Source organism: Peromyscus maniculatus, chromosome 7 (assembly GCF_049852395.1).
Source record: "Peromyscus maniculatus bairdii isolate BWxNUB_F1_BW_parent chromosome 7, HU_Pman_BW_mat_3.1, whole genome shotgun sequence".
In the NCBI taxonomy this organism is placed as follows: domain Eukaryota; kingdom Metazoa; phylum Chordata; class Mammalia; order Rodentia; family Cricetidae; genus Peromyscus; species Peromyscus maniculatus.
In genome coordinates this window covers 112269580-112290545 of record NC_134858.1, presented here as the reverse complement: position 1 = coordinate 112290545, position 20966 = coordinate 112269580, and the positions used below count along the sequence as shown (strand labels likewise).

Genomic DNA, 20966 nt, shown 5'->3' with positions numbered 1-20966 from the left:
TGAAGAGATTTGGAGTGCATAGACCCAATTATCTGTCTCTAGCCCCCTTTACAGCCACGTATTGGCTACCTGTGTGTCTGCTCTAACATCCCGTGACTACTGGGTAAAACCTTTTGGAATGCATCAACTTCAGATCACTGGCATCTGCCAACCCGAAAGCTAAGATGTCACCAAGTGGCACCTGAAGCCTGTGACAAAGCTTTCTGCACTCCACTGTAACCTCCTGGTGTCCTACCGGTCTATTTGGTTTTGTTTTTTGGTTGTGGTTTTTGTTTGTTTGTTTGTTTGTTTGTTTTTGGTTTGTGGGATTTATTTATTTATTTATTTATTTATTTATTTATTTATTTATTTTGGTTTTTCAAGACAGGGTTTCTCTGTGTAGCTTTGTGCCTGTCTTGGATCTCACTCTGTAGACCAGGCTGGCCTCAAACTCACAGAGATCCACTGGCTCTGCCTCCTAAGTGCTGGGGTTAAAGGTGTGCGCCACCCCCACCCAGCCCTAACCATCTATTGAAAAGTGTCTTGATTCTTGACTGTTGCTAGAGTTTTCCTGCCTTGCCCACAGTCAGGACAAATCTCTGTCACCCGCCAGTCCCACAGCCGCTCAGACCCAACCAAGTAAACACAGAGACTTATATTGCTTACAAACTGTATGGCCGTGGCAGGCTTCTTGCTAACTGTTCTTATAACAAATTAATCCATTTCCATAAATCTATACCTTGCCACGTGGCTTGTGGCTTACTGGCATCTTCACGTGCTGCTTGTCATGGTGGTGGCTGGCAGTGTCTCTGACTCAGCCTTTGACTTCCCAGAATTCGTCTCCTCCTTGTCCCGCCTATACTTCCTGCCTGGCCACTGGCCAATCAGTGTTTTATTTATTGACCAGTCAGAGCAGTTTGACATACAGACCATCCCACAGCAGTTGGCTTCTGTTCTGGAACTATAAATGAATGGCTCATGAGAATATTGCCATGGTGGAACCCGGTATTTGGGGCAGCCCGAGTCTGTTTTCCTGGCCGTGGTCACTCATTTGAAACTCTCATTCACTGAGAGCTGTGGTTTTGTGTCCATAGCTGTGTGTGTGTGTGTGTGTGTGTGTGTGTGTGTGTGTGTGTGTGTGTGCCTTTGTGTGTGTGTGTGTGTGTGGTGTGTGTGTGTGTGTGGTGTGTGTGGTGTGTGCGTGTGTGCGTGTGTGTGTGTTCATGTGTGCGTTCATGAGTGCGTATGTGTGTTCATGTGTGTGCGTGTGTGTGTGTGTGGTGTGTACATGTATGTGTGTGGTGTGTGCGTGTGTGTGTGTGTGTGTGTGTGTGTGCATGTGCGTGTGTGGTGTGCATGTGTGTGTGTGTGTGGTGTGTACATGTATGTGTGTGGTATGTGCGTGTGTGTGTGTGTGTGTGTGTTCGTGTGTGTGTGTGTGTGTGTGGTGTGTGTGTGGTGTGTGTGTGTTCATGTGTGTGTGTGTGTGTGTTCATGTGTGTGTGTGTGTGTGTGTTCATGTGTGTGTGTGTGAAGAGCCCATGTTACTTTTGTAATAAAAGCTAACACTTTAACCTCGCTAGGTGTAGAAGTGGACACAGGACACGTCACTAATCTGCTCTTCTAACCCTCCTCTAGGTAGCAAAGTGATGCAGAACGGCCTCCTGTTCAAAGAGCTGCTGCAGACACCCAACTTCCGAATCACCGTGGTAGATGATGCAGACACGGTGGAGCTTTGTGGTGCTCTGAAGGTAAAGCCGGCCTTGGCATCCCACCCAGGGGAGGAGGTTTGCAGGCTGGGCCAACGCTAGCAGTCGAAAGTGGAGAGTGGGCTCTGTGTTGGTTGGTTGGTTGGTTCATCTGTGTGTGCGTGTGTTCAGGTGTGTGCACGCAGAAGTCAGAACATGACCAGTGTGTGTCCTTGACTCCACTTGGTTTGAGACAAGGCCTATCTACTGTTCACCTTTGGGTACAGCAGACCAGTTGGCCCAGGCTTCCAGGATCGTCCTTTGGGACCGGGATTACAGATGTGTCCTGCTGTGTCCAGTTTCACTGGGTTCTAGGGTTGTCAGGTTGTCAGGTTTCCATGACAAATGCTTTAGCCACAGAGCCATCCCCCCAGCCATGACATGCTCTCGTCACAGGCTCCTGACTTTCCTCTTTCCTGGATGGTAGGCTCTGCCTCGTTACTTTTATTTATAAATAAAAATGAATTGTGTTTCTTTTTAAGTTTTTAAATTACTTTTATTTGTGTGCATGTTTTGCTTGCATGTATATACGTGTATCACATGCATGTCTGGTGCCACAGAGATCAGAAGAGGCCCTCTTCTGATCTCTGTGGCACCAGACATGCATGTGATACACATATATACATACACTGGAGTTACAGATGGCTGTGAGTTGTCTTGGGGTGCCGGGGACCAAACCTGTGCTACAGCAGCTGCCCTTAAACACTGAGCCATCGTCTCTTTAGCCCCAAATTGTAGTTTGTTTGTTTTCTGAACACATATTATTTATTTTTAAGATTTTGTTCTTATTTATGTGTGTGTCAGTCTGAAAATGGGCCCATGCATACAGATGCCCACAGAAGCTAGAAGAAGGCATGGAATCCCCAGGAGCAAGAGTTCCAGGTGGTTGTGAGCCCCCTGACGTGGGTGCTGGGAATCAAACTGGTCCTTTGGAAAGGCAGCCAGTGCTCTTAACCACTGGGCCATCTCTCCAGCCCCCACTTTATTTATTTTTATTTATGTGTATATGTGTATGCCTGCACAGTTGTCTGTGTACCTCATGCATACAGGGCCCGCAGAGGCCAGAAGAGGGCGCTGGATGCCTTGGAACTAAAGTATAGAAAGAAGGTTGTAAACTGCTTCATGTGGGCTGGGAATGGGCCCTGGGTCCTCGGCCAAAGCAGTGAGTGCTCTGAACCCTGGGCTCTCTCCAGCTCCAGCATCTTGTTCCCTGAGGTGATTGCCTTGACGGCCACCTGTGTTTGGCTGCTCCAGGGTTTCACGGTCTCCTTCCTCACCCAGATGTTATCTTGAGTGGGAATTTGTTTCCTCTCGCTCCACTCCACTGGCCTCTCATTCTTTTTCCGTGGAAGAATTGTCTCCTGCTGGCTGACAAGAGGGTTTTTTTTTCCTTCAAAGAATAGTGTATCTTTGTTCCCTAGAGTGAAAAGAAGCAGTTTCGATTGGCCAGTGACCACGGATTGTCAGGAGACAAAAAATCACAACAAATTTAATTACTTGGTCAATCGGCCTCCAGCCCCAAGCGTGCAGAAGGCGGTTTGCATCTGCCAGGAAGAACTATGTCCTGTCAGCGGGGCAGGGCTGAGGATTCTGTAGAGCAAAAGCCCAGGAAACAGAGCAAGGGAGAAAACCTGGTCAGCAGCACCAGGCTACTTACAGTTACTGCAACAAATGGATGCAGTTGGCTTAGGGTTGTTGGGTTTTTGAGGTAGGGCCTCTAGTAGCCCTGTCTGCGCTCCAACGCAATATGCAGTTGAGGATGACCTTGAACTTCTGACCCTCCTGCCTCCACCTTCTAAGCACTGGGCTTACAGGCTTGTGCACCACGTCTGGTGTAGGTGGCGCTAGGGACCAATCTTGGCTTCGTGCCTGCCAGGCAAACACTACCAGCTGAGCCACACCCCAGCCTTTTTTCCTTTTTTGAGAACAGGGCCTTGAACAAATTCAAGGCAGGCACTTTGCCACTGAGATGCACCCCCAGCCTTTTTAGGTTTTATTTTGAAATAGCATCTAATCAAAGTGTCCAGAGTGGCTTTCAACTTTTTATGTAGCCCAGACTGGCCTGGAACCCCCTCTTTCCCAGTCCTGAGTGTTATCACCACGCCCAGCGCTTTCTGTCGGGATAGACTCCTGCTTCCAGGAAAAGCCTTGGGATCTAGGGGTCAGTCTGATGATGTGGCTAGAGTGACTCCATTCTGGCAAGTCTGGTCTGTGGGGTCTCATGTCGAAGTACTGCCCCAAAGCAATGGTTTCCTGTCATCTTAATTAAGAATGGGTCTTTAACCCCAGCACTGGGAGGCAGAGGCAGGCAGATCTCTGTGAGTTCAAGGACAGCCAAGGCTACACAGAGAAACCCTGTCTTGGAAAACCAAAGCAAAAAGCATAGGTCGAGGGAAATGTTTCTACACTTGTCCCTCTGTCCTGGGGGGCAGGGGGACAGTCTGAGGAAGCAGAGCTACAACAGCTGCTGCCGTGATCTTTCTCCTCAGCATCAGAATTGGTTGACTCTGCCTATTTGAGGGTGCAAAATGGAGGAGGATGGGCCAGTGAGATGACTCTGGATAAAGCCACCTTCTGCCAGGCCTGGCAACCTCAGGTAGTCCCTGTGGTCCGTGTGGTGGGAGAACTGATTCTTAGTTGTCCTCTGACTGCCTCTCATGCCCAGTAGTATACACACACACACACACACACTAAATATATACACTCTAAATAAATAAGTATACATACATACATGCATGCATACATACATAAATGGCATTTTCTTTTCTTGTTTGTGTTTTTGAGGCAGGGTCTCTCAATGTAGCCCTGGCTGTCCTGGAACTCGATATGTAGACCAGGCTGCCCTCACAGAGATCTATCTGCCTGCCTCTCTGCCTCCGGAGTAGTGGGATTAAAGTTGTGTGCCACCACACCTGGCTTAAATAAAGGTCATTTTTAAAAATGATCGGGAGTGGTTGGGATGCAGCTCTCTTGGTAAAATACTTGCCCAGCATACAGGAAGCCCTGGGTTCCATCCCAGCACCACATAAGCCAGACATGATGGTGCATACTTATAATCCCAGCACTGGGCAGGTGGAGGCATCAGGATCAGAAGTTCAAGGTCAGCCTTGGCTACATAGGAAGCTGGAGGCCAGCCAGCCTCCCTTCCCCCTTGACTTCTCAATGTAAATACCCAAATACCCAGCAATTTAATCCAAAACTGCTTCTGGAGCTGGAACAGCTGGGAAGGGTGCCCGGTGATTGGCATCCAACTGCCTGTTTCCAACGAGACTTGCCAAAGGGAACGTGCAAGTCGGAAGAAAAGCACCTACCCCTCTTTCTCAGGAAGTCTACATCCTCTTTTCTAGTCAGAATTTCAAACCACTTTTTAGAATTAACATTGTATGGTCACAAAACACAATGCACGTTTAAAGACTTCTGACCAACTAAAGTTTGGTCTGCCAGGCAGTGTGCGTCTGTTTCTATGCATGGGGGACGCTGTTCCAGTTATGTGCTGGCAGGCTCTGCCCACAGTCATCAAGGCACTGGCTTTGGCGGCTTTATATTGGGTGAGATTTTTATGGCGTTTAATAGTCCTCTATTAAACTAATGACCACTTGACAGCGGGGACACCATGAATGCCTGATTGCTCAGCATTAGCCAGAAGCTGCACAAAGCCGGTTTCAGTGACTGGATATTTTGGGTGGCAGTGGGGAGATGATGTGAAGAACTGCCTGGAACAAAGGGTGCTGGGTGAGAAGATTCTAGATGGATGGTTCTAGAAAGCTTCTGTTAATGGGGGTCGGTGTGCTCCTGGCAGGGCATTCATGCCTGCAGGACAGAGGATAGAGGGAGGTGAAGGCAGAGGGGGACCCGGGGACCCTTGTTACTCTTCCCCAGTGGCTTTCCATCATCCCTTGAGCCTGCGTCAGGACTGGAGATTTAAAAACCGAGAAGTAGGGACTTTCACTGTTAGCCGAATCCAGCCATGGTACCCCATGGCACAGATGAGGAGAACAGAATCCAGAGTGAATGACCTGAGCGTGCGTCCTTTCTCACCGCCACCATCCCTGTCCCCACCTCTGCTCACAGTCCTGCCTGGGTGCTCTTCCCTCCCGGTGTTCACCCCTCCCCTTCGGCAGAAGGGTGAGAGTCCAGACTCGGGCAGTGGAAAGCTATTTTCACGCTGGTTCTGTGGGGCTAGCTTGCTCCTGGCCACTGGAGAGGCCAGCCCATGTTGCTTGGCTGTGCCCTCATTACAGAACAGAGTAAGAAAAAGAATGACAGAGGTCCTTGGAAGAGGTGTTGGGCTTCTTTGTTTGCGTCCAACACTCAAGAAATTATGTTAGTGGTTGAGGATTTCAGTTAGAATCTACTTTGCATGTGTCCCTGTGTGTATGTGATCTGTGTTTGCAGGTATGCATGCCTGTGCACACACGGACACCGGGAGTCCTGAGGTTGATATTGGGTGTCTCCTCCAAGCCCTTTTCACCTTATTTCTGAGAAGGGTCCCTCACTGAGTCTGCGGCTCTCCAATCTGCCTCACTGGCCGGCCACTGAGCTCCAGGGACCCACTTGTTTCCATCCCCAAACTTGGGGCTCCAGGCACCCACTCACGAATCTGCTTATGCATGGGTGCTGGCGGCTACATTTGTGCTCAAATGCTTTGCCCACTGAGACAGCTCCACGGTGCTCTCTTATTATTTTTTACATGTTCAGAGAATATCACCTAAGTAATACAAATAACATTGCACTGAGAAATACAGCCCTAGGTACAGGTGAAGGTGAAGAGCCTGCAATTACCTCGCCTAGAATGTCCGCAAACCACTTCTATACATCTTTATTTATTTTGAAGACAGTGTCTCACTGTGTAACCTTGACTGACCTGGAACTCACTACATAGACCAGGCTGGCCTCTACCTTCCCAGTGCAGGGACTGAAGGCAGCTGCCAGCACACCCAGGATTATCCTCCTTCAGAAACTCTACTCTAAAAGACTTGGCAACCTCAGGAAAAGGATATAAGTGTACATAAAACTACAAGGGCATGCTGATTATTTCTTTACTTACTTTATGCACATGGGTATTTTTCCTGCATGTATGTCTACACACCACATGCATGCCCAGTGTCTGCAGAAGCCAGAAGAGGGGCATCGTATCCCCTGGGCCTGGAGTTACAGAAGTTGTAAGCTGCTTAATGGGTGCTGGGAATTGAACCTGGGTCCTCTCTAAGAGCAGTCAGTGCTCTTAACCTCTGAGTCATCTCTCCAGCCTCCAGACTTCATTTTAAAGCAGCAAGCAATACCTCAGAGACATGGGCCTGTTTGATTTGTATAGTGCTGCTGCATCTTAGGTTTAGTCAGCAAAGACCACGTATTAATTTCTTCCCCTGTTGGTAAAATAAAATACTGGACCAAAGCAACTTGAGGGAGAAAGGGCCAGTGTCGGCTTACAGTTCCAGGAGGTGGAATCCATCATGGCGGGAGAGACATGGCGTCAGGGGCAGGAAGCTGGCTGATCACATTGCACATGCTCGGGCAGCAAAGAACAGGAGGTGGGGCCTGGCTATACATCCTCTAGGCACACCCCCCCCAGTGTGGTCCACTGGCTGTGACATTGGCTTCTCATGGCAGATGGCACCTTCTGGTGCTCTGGCCTGGCTAGCTCCTTTGCTGGGGCCGATCTGCAGACTAATCATATTGTCTTCATTACTTTCCTCATTGCTCTGACGAAATAACCTGAGGAGAGCAACTGAAAGGAAGGTTTATTCTCGCCCACAGTCCCAGGGGATTAGGCCATCATGGCAGAAGGGTCATGGCAGCAAGTGACAGGAACGGGGCCCCAGCAGGTCACACTATCTGCAGTCAGGAAGCAAAGAAAGATGATGCTGGTGGTCAGCTCCTTTTCTCCTTTTTATTCAGTGCGGGCCCTCATCCCAGAGATGGTACCACCCCGTTAACTGAGGGGGTCTTCCCACCTCAGTTAACCCAGTCAGGATGATCCCTTCCCGGGTGCCTGGAGGCACTCCTCCTGGGTGATTCCAGAGACTGTCACGTTGATGACTAATGTGAACCACCACAGGCTGCTCAGTCTGTCGGTCTGCCTGTGCCCTCTGGTCTGTCAAACGGTCTGTCGGTCTGTCAGTCTGCCTGTGACCTCAGTCTGTCAAACGGTCTGTCGGTCTGTCTGTGCCCCTGGTCTGTCAAACAGTCTGTTGGTCTGTCTGTCTGCCTGTGCCCCTAGTCTGTCAAACGGTCTGTCGGTCTGCATGTGCTCCTCGTCTGTCATACCCACCTGCCTGGCACACATGCTGGTTCTCATCTGTTACACAACCAATCATACTTTGGCCAGTCTTTAATTTCCTTTCATCCAAATGTCTCGTTTGTTTTTCTGCTCACTTACCTCCAGTATCAATGGTTGTGTGGAATCATTTCTGTCCTAGCTAGACCTGCTCAGTTTGGACTCGTGTAGTCTGAACCTGAGTCATGTTTCCATTATCAGAAAGATCAGGGCAGTGAGGTGGCCCAGTGGGTAAAGGCAGTCCCTGCCCGAGCCTAAAGACAGAACTCTCTGGAACCCACATAAAGGTGGAAGGAGAGAACAGAGTCCACAAAGTTGACCTCTGACCTCCACGCGCATACTGTGACATGTGCATGCCTATATGCACACATCACACACATGCTAATAATAACATTTTAAATGAAAAATTATTTGGTTCTAGAATGCCATGTGGCTTATTTGTGACCGCAAGACTGGGTGGCTTTTGTAGACTCTCCAGATTCTCACAGAGGCCAGTTGAGGGAAGGACTCTTGAGATGGCTAAAGCAAGAGTCCAGACAACCTCCAGGTGGGCTGTTCAACTTCCAGAAGTGGGGGGATGCCGCCCTGGGTATGTAGGATAGTTCTACCTACATGATGGAGTGTTTGTGTGACCTGCAGTGGCATGGACTGCCCTCTGGTTTGATGTCTGTACATACCCATGCATGGTATACATATGTGAATATGTAGAGAGAGATCAATATTGGGGGAGGGAGAACATGATACCTTGAACGACATATGTGCCTGATGACCTTGAACTTTTTCTTTTTTCTTTGTTTTTGTTTTTGGAGACAGGCTTGGTTATCCTAGAACTAGCTCTGTAGACCAGGCTGGCCCCAAACTCACAGAGATCCACTGCCTCTGCCTCCCAAATGCCGGGATTAAAGGCGTGCACCACTCCTGCCCAGCTTTTCCTTTAATTTTTAATATTTTATGTGTTTGGGTGCTTTCCCACATCCCTGTGTGTGCCATGCCAGCAGACCAGGAGAGGGTGTTGGGTCCTTTGGAAGTGGAGTTATAGATGGTTGTGAGCCACCACGTGGGTGCTGGGAACTGAACCCAGGTCCTCTGGAAGAGCAGCAAGTGCTTTTAATCCCTGAGCCATCTCTCCAGCCCCAGCCTTGAACTTCTGACCCTCCTGACTCCACTGGGATTGAAGGTATGCAGCACCCACACCTAGTTCAGGATGGAATCAAAGACGAGGCTTCACACTTGCTAGACAAGCACTCTACCAGCGAATCTACATCCCAGCCCGGTTTTGTATTTCTGTGCAAGGTTAAGAGTAGAACTGAGCCCCGTCTGCCTGGCCCGATGCACCGCAGAAGAAACCGCCCCTCCAGGTGGGGGGCTGCTTCTGAGCACTGCTCCACCCTGGGACCTGGGGAAGGCTTTAACACACCGGTCTTCCGAAACCCACGGTATTTTTACCTGTGGCTAGTTTAGAGCAGATTTGCATGAGCAAGGGGGATAATGATAACTTTCATAGCTGAGCTTTCTCAAAGGACATCTGCTCAAATTCTGTTCAAACATGCTCTAGCTGGCTCACTGTGGTGTTTTAGCTGGGTCGGGGTCCAGGGTCCTATTAGAAGAGAGCTGGCCTGTCCAAGGCCCCCTGGTGGGAAGTTAGTGACTCCTGGAAGCTTTGAGGTGGTTGCAGAGCCCAGGGTCCTGCTGGGAAGGACTCACAGCCGGTTCCCTTCTGCCCTCCTCCTTGTCTGCCTTTTCTCTGAGTGCAGCGACCGGAAGAGCTGGGCTGGGCGTGAGGCCTCATACTGCCCAGCTTAGCCAGTTGACAGAGAAGCCTGCCAAAGCTTTTTGGTTCATGGGCCAGCTCTTCCTGTGAGAAAGCCCTTGCCTGGACTCTGAGGAGGCCTCTCTGTGTCTTTTGCTCACTGGGCCTGCGGGCATGGTGTGTCTCCTGGCAAGCTTCGGTGTGCCTGGCTTCCTCATCCTTCGTTGTGCCTGATGAAGGGGCCACCATGTGAGAATCTGGGAGGTGTAAATTTATTTATTTTTAGTGTTTACAACAGGGCCTTTCACTGGCGAGGCAAGCACTCTAGCACTGAGCTAAGGTTAGCCCTTGCTATTGCTGGTGTTTCTCTCCTCCCGACCTGCCCTTGGACTCCCTCTGCCTCTGAGAAAACGTGGAGACATGTCCCTATGACACAGAATTGCTGGAGTGTGAGGAAGTCTCTGCAACCTGGGAAGAGAGAGGACAAATGTCCTAGGCATGGAATCAGTGACACACAGGGCACACACCATGTGTGGGGGTTGGGCCTCAGCGGTGAGTCCCGCTTCTTCCCTCTCTCATCCAGGAGACAGGAGGGTAAGCCCATGCCTCAGAGTCAGGACCTCACAGGCCTGGGTGTGGCCCCTTGCAGCATGAAAGATTCTGCTCTCCCCACTCAGCCCCGATCAGTAATTCCTAGGGCTGGTTTATCATGTCACCATCAAGAATGGGTGACAGACACACAGTCCAAGAGACAGCAGGGAGGTTCAAAACTCCAGTCATTTAGCTAACAATCCCTCTCTAAGCCTTAGCTCATCGACACAAGTTCAAGAAACCATTGGCCCGCTCCTGAGTTGGACTTTGCAAACGTTAGTGGCCACACAGGCTACTACTGCATTGGGTGAAACAGATACAAAATGTATCAAGGTGCCCTGAGCATGGGTTTCCTAGACTCCTTAACAAAGTTTCCTGATACAGGGCCCAGCTTGCAAGCAGAATGTGGCCCCTTGTCTTTGGTAAGCCCACTGTTCAAACAGACATCCTTTGAGGTCAAGTCCATCAGGAGCTAGCCCCAGAAGAGTCAAATGGGCTGTTGGACCTCCAGAAAGAAAGGGACTGTCATTTGCATGCACATTTTATTTTCCCTGTTATGATTGGCAAGCATTTTCTGCAAGGGCCAGATAGAAAGTGCTTTAGGCCTCTGGCCCACATCTCAGTCAGTCACATCTGCCATCAGGAGGTGGTGTGGACAGACTCCATAGAATGTGACTGACAAACACAGGCCTTAGGCTGGTAGCCTCCATACCAGATTATCACCTCTGGAAGGGGAGTCCATATCTGATTTGCCTGTGCGTAGTAGAGCAGATGCACTACAGTGCAAAGCATGGGTACCCCACCAATGTTCATTTGGAGAAATTTAAATGAAACAAGTGGCTGAAACTAAAGTTGCGTGTATGCTTACCTAGGAACCCAGCAAGCCATCTCCTAGACCAGCAGGTCTCAACCTGTGAGTCAAGACCCCCTGAGAGAACAAACACCCCTTTCACAGGGGTCGCCTAAGACCGTCAGAAAACAGATATTTGTATTACGATTCATAACAGTAGCAAAATTACAGTTATGAAGTAGCAACGAAGATTTTATGGTTGGTCATCCCAACATGAGGAGCTGTATTGAAGGACTACAGCATCAGGAAGGTTGAGAACCACTGTCCTAGAGCATGCCCAAGAGAACTGCCCATGTGCAGATGCTCAGAGTGATTTATTAGCTGCTGGATAGTAGTTCAATTTACCCATTTTCCTGTCAGTTTGCATTGGGGTAGAGTTCAGTTTGGGGGCTTTTTAAATGAATGAATGAATGAATGAATGAATGAATGAATGAATGAATGAATAAAAATTAAAAAATAAAAATAAAACATGGATTCTGAGGATCAAACTCAGATCCTTGTGTTTGATTGCAAGGCAAGTGTGGTGGTGGTGGTGGTGGTGGTGGTGGTGGTGGTGGTGGTGGTGGTGGTGGTGGTGGTGGTGGTGCATGTTTGAGACAGGGTATGTAGCTCTGACTGGACTGGAACTCACTGTGTAAATCAAGCTGGCCTCAAAATTACAGGAATCCACCCACCTCTGCCTCCTGAATTCTGGGATCAAAGGCATGAGGCACCAAGCTGTAGCCTAGCACTGTTTTGATTTAAAAAAAAAGAAAAAACAACAACCTTAAAAGACAAACCAGTTTGTCCAAAGAGAATGCACGCATGGACTGCTGTTAACTGATCTAACACTCCAGCCACACTTACCCCACCTCCCACACTGGTCCACACCTTTTGAGGGCTGTGTGTGTGTGCTCTGGCGTCAGCCAGCCCCTCCTTTGTGGTCTCTGCAGAACATTGTCGCTGTGGGAGCTGGCTTCTGCGATGGCCTCCGCTGTGGGGACAACACCAAGGCAGCCGTCATCCGCCTGGGACTCATGGAAATGATCGCTTTCGCCAAGATCTTTTGTAAGGGGCAGGTGTCCACGGCCACTTTCCTGGAGAGCTGCGGGGTAGCTGACCTCATCACCACCTGCTATGGCGGGCGGAACCGCAAGGTGGCAGAGGCCTTTGCCAGGACCGGAAAGGTACCCTGAACCCCAGCCTGCTCTACCTGACACCGAGACCTTTTCATCTGAGCCCCCCAGACTGGGGGAAGTGAGACCTGTCCCCACAGAGACTTCCCCTAACAGCACCTGTTCTGTCTGCCCTGGCTGTACTCACTTGACTGCTCTGGCCCCTAAATGCCCTTATCTTTTCTTTCTTTTAATTTTTTAAAATTAAGCATACAAAGTAACAGGTTTTGTTTTGGCATTTTTCATAATACTTAATTTAGGGTGATTCTCCCCCAACCCTTCTGCCTCCCAACTTCCGTCTCCCCATGCCATCCCTGATTGTGCCCTTCTACTACCAGACTCCCCCTCCACTTTCATATCACAGGTGTTCTGCTACCCTCCCAGATCCCATAAAGCCTTGCTCCCCTTCTCTGGGGCTGGCTTCTAGTCTCCTGGCCTCTGCCCACACCCACTCCAACATAAATGTACAGATATAAACACTAGAAGCTAGGAGATGTGGGAGATGGCTCAGCCACACAAACATGAAGACCCCACATTGGCTCACCAGCACCACATAAAGAGCTGGGTGTAGCCGTATGAACCTGTAATGTCTGTGCCAGGGCGGCAGAGACTGGAGGATGCCCGGGACTTACAGGTCAGCAGGCCCAGCTAAGTCAGTAGCTTCTGGGTCAGGGAGGAAGGTGGACAGTGACTGTCTTTCCAACACCAGCCTCTGGCCTCTACATGCATGCACACACATGGGCATGGACACACAAGAACACAAACACACACAGTTAGAAGGTAAGATCCTCGTATGAGAAAACATGCACTATTTGCCTTTCTGAGCCTGGGTGACTTTCTGAGCCTGGGTGACTTCACTTAATGGGACATTTTGCAGTCCCATTTGCCTGCACATTTCATGGTGTCATCTTTCCCTGTGGAATGTCCTAGGTCTTTCCTTGCCTGGAAACAGGACATCTCAGCTCTGCTCTCCACCTCTCTCGAAAGGAACATTCTCAAGGGGGTCCTTTCTTTATGCTTTGCTCCTCAGACCATTGAAGAACTGGAGAAGGAGATGCTGAATGGGCAGAAGCTCCAGGGACCTCAGACCTCTGCCGAGGTCTACCGCATCCTCAAGCAGAAGGGGCTGCTTGACAAGTGAGTCCTGTTGTCCGGGTGGCTAGGTCCTCAGACAGTCGCAGAGGCTGGGTGAGGGGAGCTGTCTGGCCGGAGTACTTAGGACTCGACCCGGTCTGTTTGGACTTTCATGTGATGTGGACATCTCTGGTGGGAAATAGCTACTTACACAAAACCAATTTCAACTTCATGGAGAAGAGCTTAATCCTATAGATAATGCATGGTATAGAATATGAAATTTTTACATTGTGACATGACATTGTCATCTACAAGGTTCACACTTGAGAACCCTGCAGTTGAGTAACAACAAAAAATAGTCAAAAAAAAAAAGTCTCAATGTTTTAAGTCAGTTATAATTGTGTGTGTTGAGCCCCATCCATAGCCAATCCTGAGGAGCTTTAGGAACATCTGCTAGGATCTAGTTTGATCTACAGGGAGTCACCTTTGCAGCTGGTTTTCTTTTGAGGCAGGGTCTCACTACATGCCCTGGTTGGCCTGGCACTCATTATATAAACCAGAAATCTGCCTGTTTCTGTCTCCAGAGTGCTAGGATTTAACGTGTGTGCCACCACACCCAGGTACTTTCGGTTTTTATGAAAAGAAGTAAATGAGCTGGGTGTGGTGGTTCATGCCTGAAACTCCAGCATTGGGGAAGATGAGGCAGGAGGATTGCCACAAGTTTGAGGCTAGCTTAGGCTGCAAAGGGATTTCAAAGTCAGCCTTAGCTACAGAGTAAGACCGTGTATTTTGAAAGGGGGAGTGGGAGTGAGCGGAGTATGGTAGTTAGTGTATGCCTCTAACCGTAACACTCAGCAGACTGAGGCAGGAGGATCAGGAGTCCACTACCAGTATCTGAGGCTAGCCTAAGAGGAGAGAGAAGTCTCTTTGGCTCATAGTTTCAGAAGTCTCAGCCCGTGGTCCCCCGGCCCCTTTTTTGGGCCTATGATGCTGCAGTATATCCCCTGCAGAAGTAGGACATCACTGCAGGAACACATGGCTGAAGAGGTGTTTGAGGTGGCCAGGAAGCAGTCAGGAAGGTCCCCAGGATCCCATTCAAGGGACCTACCCTGCAATGACCTCACTTCCTCCTCTCAGGTCCTATGTCTTCAAGGTTTCAACACCTCCAATAGTGCTAAAGAATAAGGATCAATCACTCAAAGCCTGGAGGGGTGCACTCAGGGACCAGACCATTAACCACCCCTAATTCTAGAGAGGGGAGACCTAGCTGCCAGAGACTGGAGGGGGCAGGTGGTTACAATGATTGCCAGCCATGGCTACTCTAGTCTATGCACTTCCCTCCACACAGGAAGTGCACAAAGTCACATTTCACACAGAACGTGGACCAGGCATGGTGGCTCACACCTCTAACGCCAGCATTCAGGAAGGCGGAAGTAAGATTTCTAGGTTTTAGGCCAGCCAGGACTACGTAGTGAGACCCTGTCTTAAATAAACACACTGAAGACAACACTCAAAGTTGTCTTCTGACCTCTGCACACATGTACATAAGTACATATCTGCAGGTACATGTTGTATGGAATCCACCAGAGAAGACTACTTAGACATGGGTTTAGGCCAACAGGAAGTCTTTATTAGCCAACTGGTGACTGTGTTGGGTGTTCACGATCCCAGTGCAGCCCTGAGCCCTTCTCAGGGGTGAGTTTTTAAGCACAAAAATCATATCGTGGGTTGACACACCTCAGTTAGTCAGAATCACAACTACAGGAGCCAAAAGGCAAGGTTAGTACATTTAGGAGCTCTCCCAGAACTACGGACTTGGATGGGTTAGGTCTTTGTTCTCATTGGCAGGTGATGCTGCCTGTGTGCTGGGTTTCTGGGCATAAAGTGTGCTTTCATCATGGTATCAGTTGTGCTATGGTCTGGGACACACAAATGAACTCACTCCAAGGTGCACAACCTAACGCGTCCTTCCCTTCCTACCCCTCCAGGTTTCCCCTCTTCACAGCCGTGTATCAGATCTGCTATGAAGGCAGGCCTGTCACAGAGATGCTGTCCTGTCTGCAGAGCCACCCAGAGCACATCTGAAAGGAATCGGGCAGCAGCCAGCAGGGAACAGCCTTGCCCATTGTGGGATCACCCAGAAAACCAGGGCTTGGCAGTGAGATCCCTGCTGAACTGTACTCTGACCCTGAACACATACAGATTGCTACAGCTTTGATCCTCTGCTGAGAGAGGCACTTCACTGGCTAAGATGGAGTGTGTGTGTGTGTGTGTGTGTGTGTGTGTGTGTGTGTGTGTGTGTGTGTGTGTGTGTGTAAGTGTGCTCTTTTCTCATTCTGTGGGTTGTGTCTCTGAACCCAAATCAGGTGTCTATTTTAATGATCACATTTGAAATCTCCCCACCAGGGCAGCTTGTGAGGGTGGAACTAACTCAGCTGAATTTTATGAATTTTGTGGCTGTGACTCATTTATATGTGAGTAGAGGGAGGAATTGGTTTTTTTCTCTCTGATATAGTTACCCAGCCAACTTTTTGGATTGTGGGTTGATCGCTTAACAATCAGGTATTTTAATTAGATAATCCACTACACATTTCTTCCTGATAAAGATGCCACATTTCTTGCCTCTTTCCTCTTTACTCGCTGCCAGAATGGGCTTATACACAGACTCAGCAGTGGCAGAGGAAGGATGCTTCCCTGCAGTGACCGGCACATCCTCCTGGGGACAGACACTTTATCGTGCTCTTTGCTAGGTGGGACTTTTTGGCATCTGTGTCACTTCGGGCTCATGGAACCTTGAAAGGGGCCACTGTCACTCCTCACATAAGAAGCCACAGCTGTCCCTGGTCACCTAGGGACATGGACAGGAGCCTAGTACACATTCCTCCATCCCTCCAGGATGGGACCTGCTAGAATGTCACTGGGCCTCTTTGATTTCTAGCTAACTTTGTAGGAATGCTACATGCAGCCTTTCCTGAGGCCATAGGACTACTTCTTGCCTTCGAGATTTGTAGGGCAAAGAGTCTCGAGGAAGGTCACTACTCCAAGTGATGTCCCCAATCCAGCAGGGTCATTACACTCTTAAGAAAGTGGTTTCCCGGGCCTCAAGAATGGCCCCTGTGTTTCAACATGCCTCCCATGTGTTTCTGATGCTCACTACAGTCGGAAAGTCACTGCATTAGAGAATCTGCTTTAGCATGGCCTTCATTGAACAATGTTCTTTAGGAGGCACGTGTCCCGTAGTCATCTGGCTGTTCCAGGTAGCCCCGGAACGGCCAGGTGAGTTTGGGAAAAGTTGCCTCTGTACCTTTCCTAGCTCTAGCCTGGGGACCAGGGCCTCCGTAGACCCTACTAAGCTAACAAATCCCCAACACTTAGGCCAGAGTATCAGCCAAAACGTCTAGAGAAGACTGCTACAGAATGAGGTGCCCCTCACTGCCCACAGGAAAGTAACATGGCTAACTGCCTGTGCCAGTTTGTTCTCTGTAGCCTGGGCTGGCCTCAAACTTGTCAGCTTCTTGCCTCTGTCTCCTGAGTAACTAGGATTGTAGTTTCTGAACTTTCTGCATCCTTGAGGAAGCCTTCAGGTGACAGGGTCAAGGGCAGAGAAGGTGAGGTCAACCTCCCTGACACGCACACTATCCGGAGTAAGTGCTTTGGATTCTAGAATTAGAATGTGAATGATGATACCTTTATTTAAAAATTAGGCAACCCGTGAGGGTGAATGTACGAATGCCATACAGTCATGTGCTTGTGAGATTTTCCTCTCCCTCATCCTGGGTTTGGTACCTCCACCCCACTCAACACCCCTTATAAAACCGAAATGATTGTAAAAACACATTTTTAAGGGAATTTTTAAACTATCCAAAAAGACTTTTGGAGCATTGTAGAGTCCCATACCTAAAAGTCTATGGAGGCACACAGCTGAAAATTTCAGTTTTCATAACGATGCTGTCAATCAATTCTTTTCTTGTCTCCTGGTGGATCTTTTTAAAAATTTCTACATAGGTAACGAAGAGTTACTTTTTAAGATATCCAAAGGGCTGTAAGCTACTGTGGTGTCTACAAAGTAGGATAATGAGGAATTGTTAACATCTTGTGTTTTGCATCCTCGTTTACATCCTTATTGACACCCACTTCTAGGCCTTGTACTTCCGGACCTTCCTTCTTTCCCTCCTGAATGCCCCTTACTGACCTGAAGTCGGCTGATGTGCTTATCACAGTCCACTCGTGATGGAAACAGGTCAGTTTAGGTTTGCGCTCTGATAGCCAGAAGCATCACTCTATGAGTTCTCTATTTTTGTAACCACCTGCTGACTGGTGTTTCGTATGAGCTGTGGCAGTAGGAACAGAGACACCTAGATTAGATGCTCAGTCTGTGAATGAATGTAAAACTAAACTATTGCCTTGCTACTCTCCTCCCCCACGCAGTTTGGGACAAACCTCTGGAAATCCACCGCCGGGGCTGGAGCTGAGCCAGCCTTCTCGTGTTTTAACAGCTGGCTAAGGAGGGTGCTGTGATGCAGTGGCAGTGTCCAGTTTTTCTCTGCCAGTTCTGATTGGCTAGCCTCTTACTTCCATATGTACTGTATATGTGCTGTGTATGGACCTCTGTGGACTTCTATGGACTGTAGGTGGATATATAATTGAAAGGCTTGGTTTAATAAATACAACCTCTCAGACCTGTACCATGGAGCCTATTTTTCTTCTTTTTTGTTTTTATAAATTATTTTATTATTGCATTTTATGTGTATGGGTGTTTTGCCTGCATGCATGTCTGTGCACCATGAGGGTGCCTAGTGCCCTCAGAGACCAGAAGAGGGCACTGGATCCCCTGTGGTTACAGATGGTTAGGAGCCACCATGTGGGTGCTAGGAATCACCCTAGGTACTCAGTAAACCCAGGTCCTCTGGAAGGACAGCCAGTGCTCTTAACTGCTGAGCATCTCTCTGAACTCTCTTCTTGGTTTTATGAGACAGAGTTTCATGTAGCTCAGGTTAGTCTCGAACTTACCTCATAGCTGAAGGTGGCTTTCCTGGTCCTTCTGTCTCTACCACCCAGGAGCTGGGATTACAGGCATGTAACACCATGCCCAGCTCTGTTTTTATTTTTTTCCTCCTTTTCAGTGTGTGGTCATTGTTTCCCCACCCCCCCTCCTCCTTCTCCTCCTTCTCCTTCTCCTCCTTCTCCTCCTTCGTTTTGATATCAGGTCTATGTAGACCAGGCTGGTCTCAAACTCACAAAAATCTGTAAAATATAAATTCTTTGTATATTTGATTTCTCTTGTAGCTTGTGTGTTCTGCCAATCAGTAATTTTAAACAGCTGTATTAGGATATACAGTTCACATATACAATTCATTGATCTTTAGTACCTCTCTTGGTTAAGGTTACTATTGCTGTTATAAACATCATGACCAAAGCAAGCTGGGGAGGAAAGGGTTTATTTGGCTTATGCTTCCAATGTTCATCACCAAAGAAAGTCAGGGCAAGAACTCAAACAGGGCAGGAACCTGAAGGCAGGAGCTGATGCAGAGGCCACAGAAGGGTTCTGCTTTCTGGCTTGCTCCCCACAGCTTGTTCAGCCTGCTTTCTTATAGAACCCCGGGACCACCAGCCCAGGGGTGGCCCCACCCACAATGTGCTGGGTCCTCCCCCATCAGTCACTAATTAAGAAAATACCTTACAGGCTTGCCTACAGCCTGATTTTGTTTGTTTGTTTGTTTGTTTGTGTGTGTGTGTGTTTGTTTGTTTGTTTGTTTGAGACAGGGTTTCTAAGTGTAGCCCTGGCTGTCAGGGTTTCTAAGTGTAGCCCTGGCTGTCCTATAACTCACTCTGTAGACCAAGCTGGCCTCGAACTCAGAGAGGTGTGCACCACCACCACCTGGCATGTGGCCTGATCTTATGGAGGCGTTTTCTCAACTGCAGCTCCCTCCTCACCAATGACTCCAGTTTTTGTCAAGTTGACATAAATGTAGCCAGCACAGCACCATTTTCAAACATTTCCATAACCTCAAAAGAGACTATGCCCTTTAGCTACCCATTCATCAGTTTCGGCAATATCTATAAAAAATGTAACTGAAATTGTATTTTTTTTTTTTTTTGGACGGGGTCTCACTATGTAGCCATAGTTTGCCTAGAACTTACTATCTAGACCAGGCTGGCCTCAGACCTTCCTGCCTCAGCCTCCATAAGTGCTGGTATTACAGGCAAGTACCACCACATCCACCTAGAAAAACACTGTTTTGACCCCAATGATCAAAAAGCTTTGAGCCATCCTCTACTGCTGAGGCCCTGTCCCATCCAGTCCCCAGAACTACAGAAGTCAACCTGAGACTCTTCCTGCCATCCTGAGGCTTCCTTTCTAGGTCTGCAGCACGAAGTCCAGGTACACAGACTGTAACCAATGCCCACACCTGGCCCAGAGTGGCCATTGATCTCTAAGACATCTCTGGCTTGGTCTCTAGCCTCACTTCTCACACTGCTGCACACGGAAGTCACCTAGGAAGATTTGTGAACAGGGTTAATGGTCAACATCTTAGTCTTTTCTGTTGCTATAATAAAACACCCTGACAAAAGCAAGTGAAGGGAGAAAGGATTTATTTCAGTTCATGGTTCCAAGTTACAGCCCATTACAGCAGGGGAGTCACAGTGGCAGAAACGTGAAAGAGCTAGTCACATTATATCCACAGTCAAGAGCAGAGAGCAAGGAATTGATGCACACATGCCTGGACTTGGCTGGTTTTCTCCCCTCTTAACACAGTTCAGGACCCCCTGCCTAGGGAATGGTGCCACCCATAGTGGGCAAGTCTTGTTGCCTCAATTAACACAATAAAATAATCTCCTACAGACATGTCCACAGGCTACCTGATCAATTCCTTGTTGTTAGCTGTTTTATTCTTTGGCTCTTTTTTTTTGGGCGGGGGGGGGGGGAGGCGCCACCCAGCTCCAAATAAATTGTACACGGAGGCTTATTCTTTCTTATGAATGCCCAGCCTTAGCTTGGCTGGTTTCTAGCCAGATTTTCTGAAATTATCCCATCTACCTTTTGCCTCTGGGCTTTCACCTTTCTCTTACTTCTGAGTATCTTACTTTCACTCTTACTCCATGGCTGGCTGGGTGGCTGGGTGGCTGGGTGGCTGGGTGGCTGGGTGGCTGGGTGGCTGGCCCTTAGCACCCTCCTCTCCTCCTCTTCTTGTTCTTCCTTCCTTTCCCAGATTTCTCCTATTCATCTTTGCCTGCCAGCCCCACCTAGCCTTTCTCCTGCCTCGCTATTGACTGTTCGCTCTTTATTAGACCAATCAGGTGTTTTAGGCAGGCACAGTAACACAGCTTCACAGAGTTAAATACAACATAGAGGAATGCAACACATCTTTGCATCACTAAACAAATGTTCCAAGCATTAAAGAATGTAACAATGTTCTACAACAATTTCTCATTGAGATTCCCTTCTCAGGTGACTCTAGATTGTGTCAAGTTGGCAAATAACACTAAATATGCTGGGGTAGTAGTGATGCACACCTTTAATCCCAGCATTTGGGAGACACAG

At 48.6% G+C, this 20966-nt stretch overlaps 1 protein-coding gene across 1 annotated transcript in view; it reads left to right on the top strand.

Annotated features, from left to right (window-relative positions):
• Window positions 1-18108, top strand: part of Gpd1l (glycerol-3-phosphate dehydrogenase 1 like) — a 43654-nt gene extending 25546 nt beyond the window's left edge. The window contains exons 5-8 of the mRNA XM_076577294.1: window positions 1618-1730; window positions 12128-12361; window positions 13380-13486; window positions 15412-18108. Of these exons, the coding sequence (XP_076433409.1) occupies window positions 1618-1730; window positions 12128-12361; window positions 13380-13486; window positions 15412-15508 (551 nt within the window). The 3' untranslated portion in view covers window positions 15509-18108. The remainder of the gene's footprint in view (window positions 1-1617; window positions 1731-12127; window positions 12362-13379; window positions 13487-15411) is intronic.
• Window positions 18109-20966: the final 2858 nt, after the last annotated feature.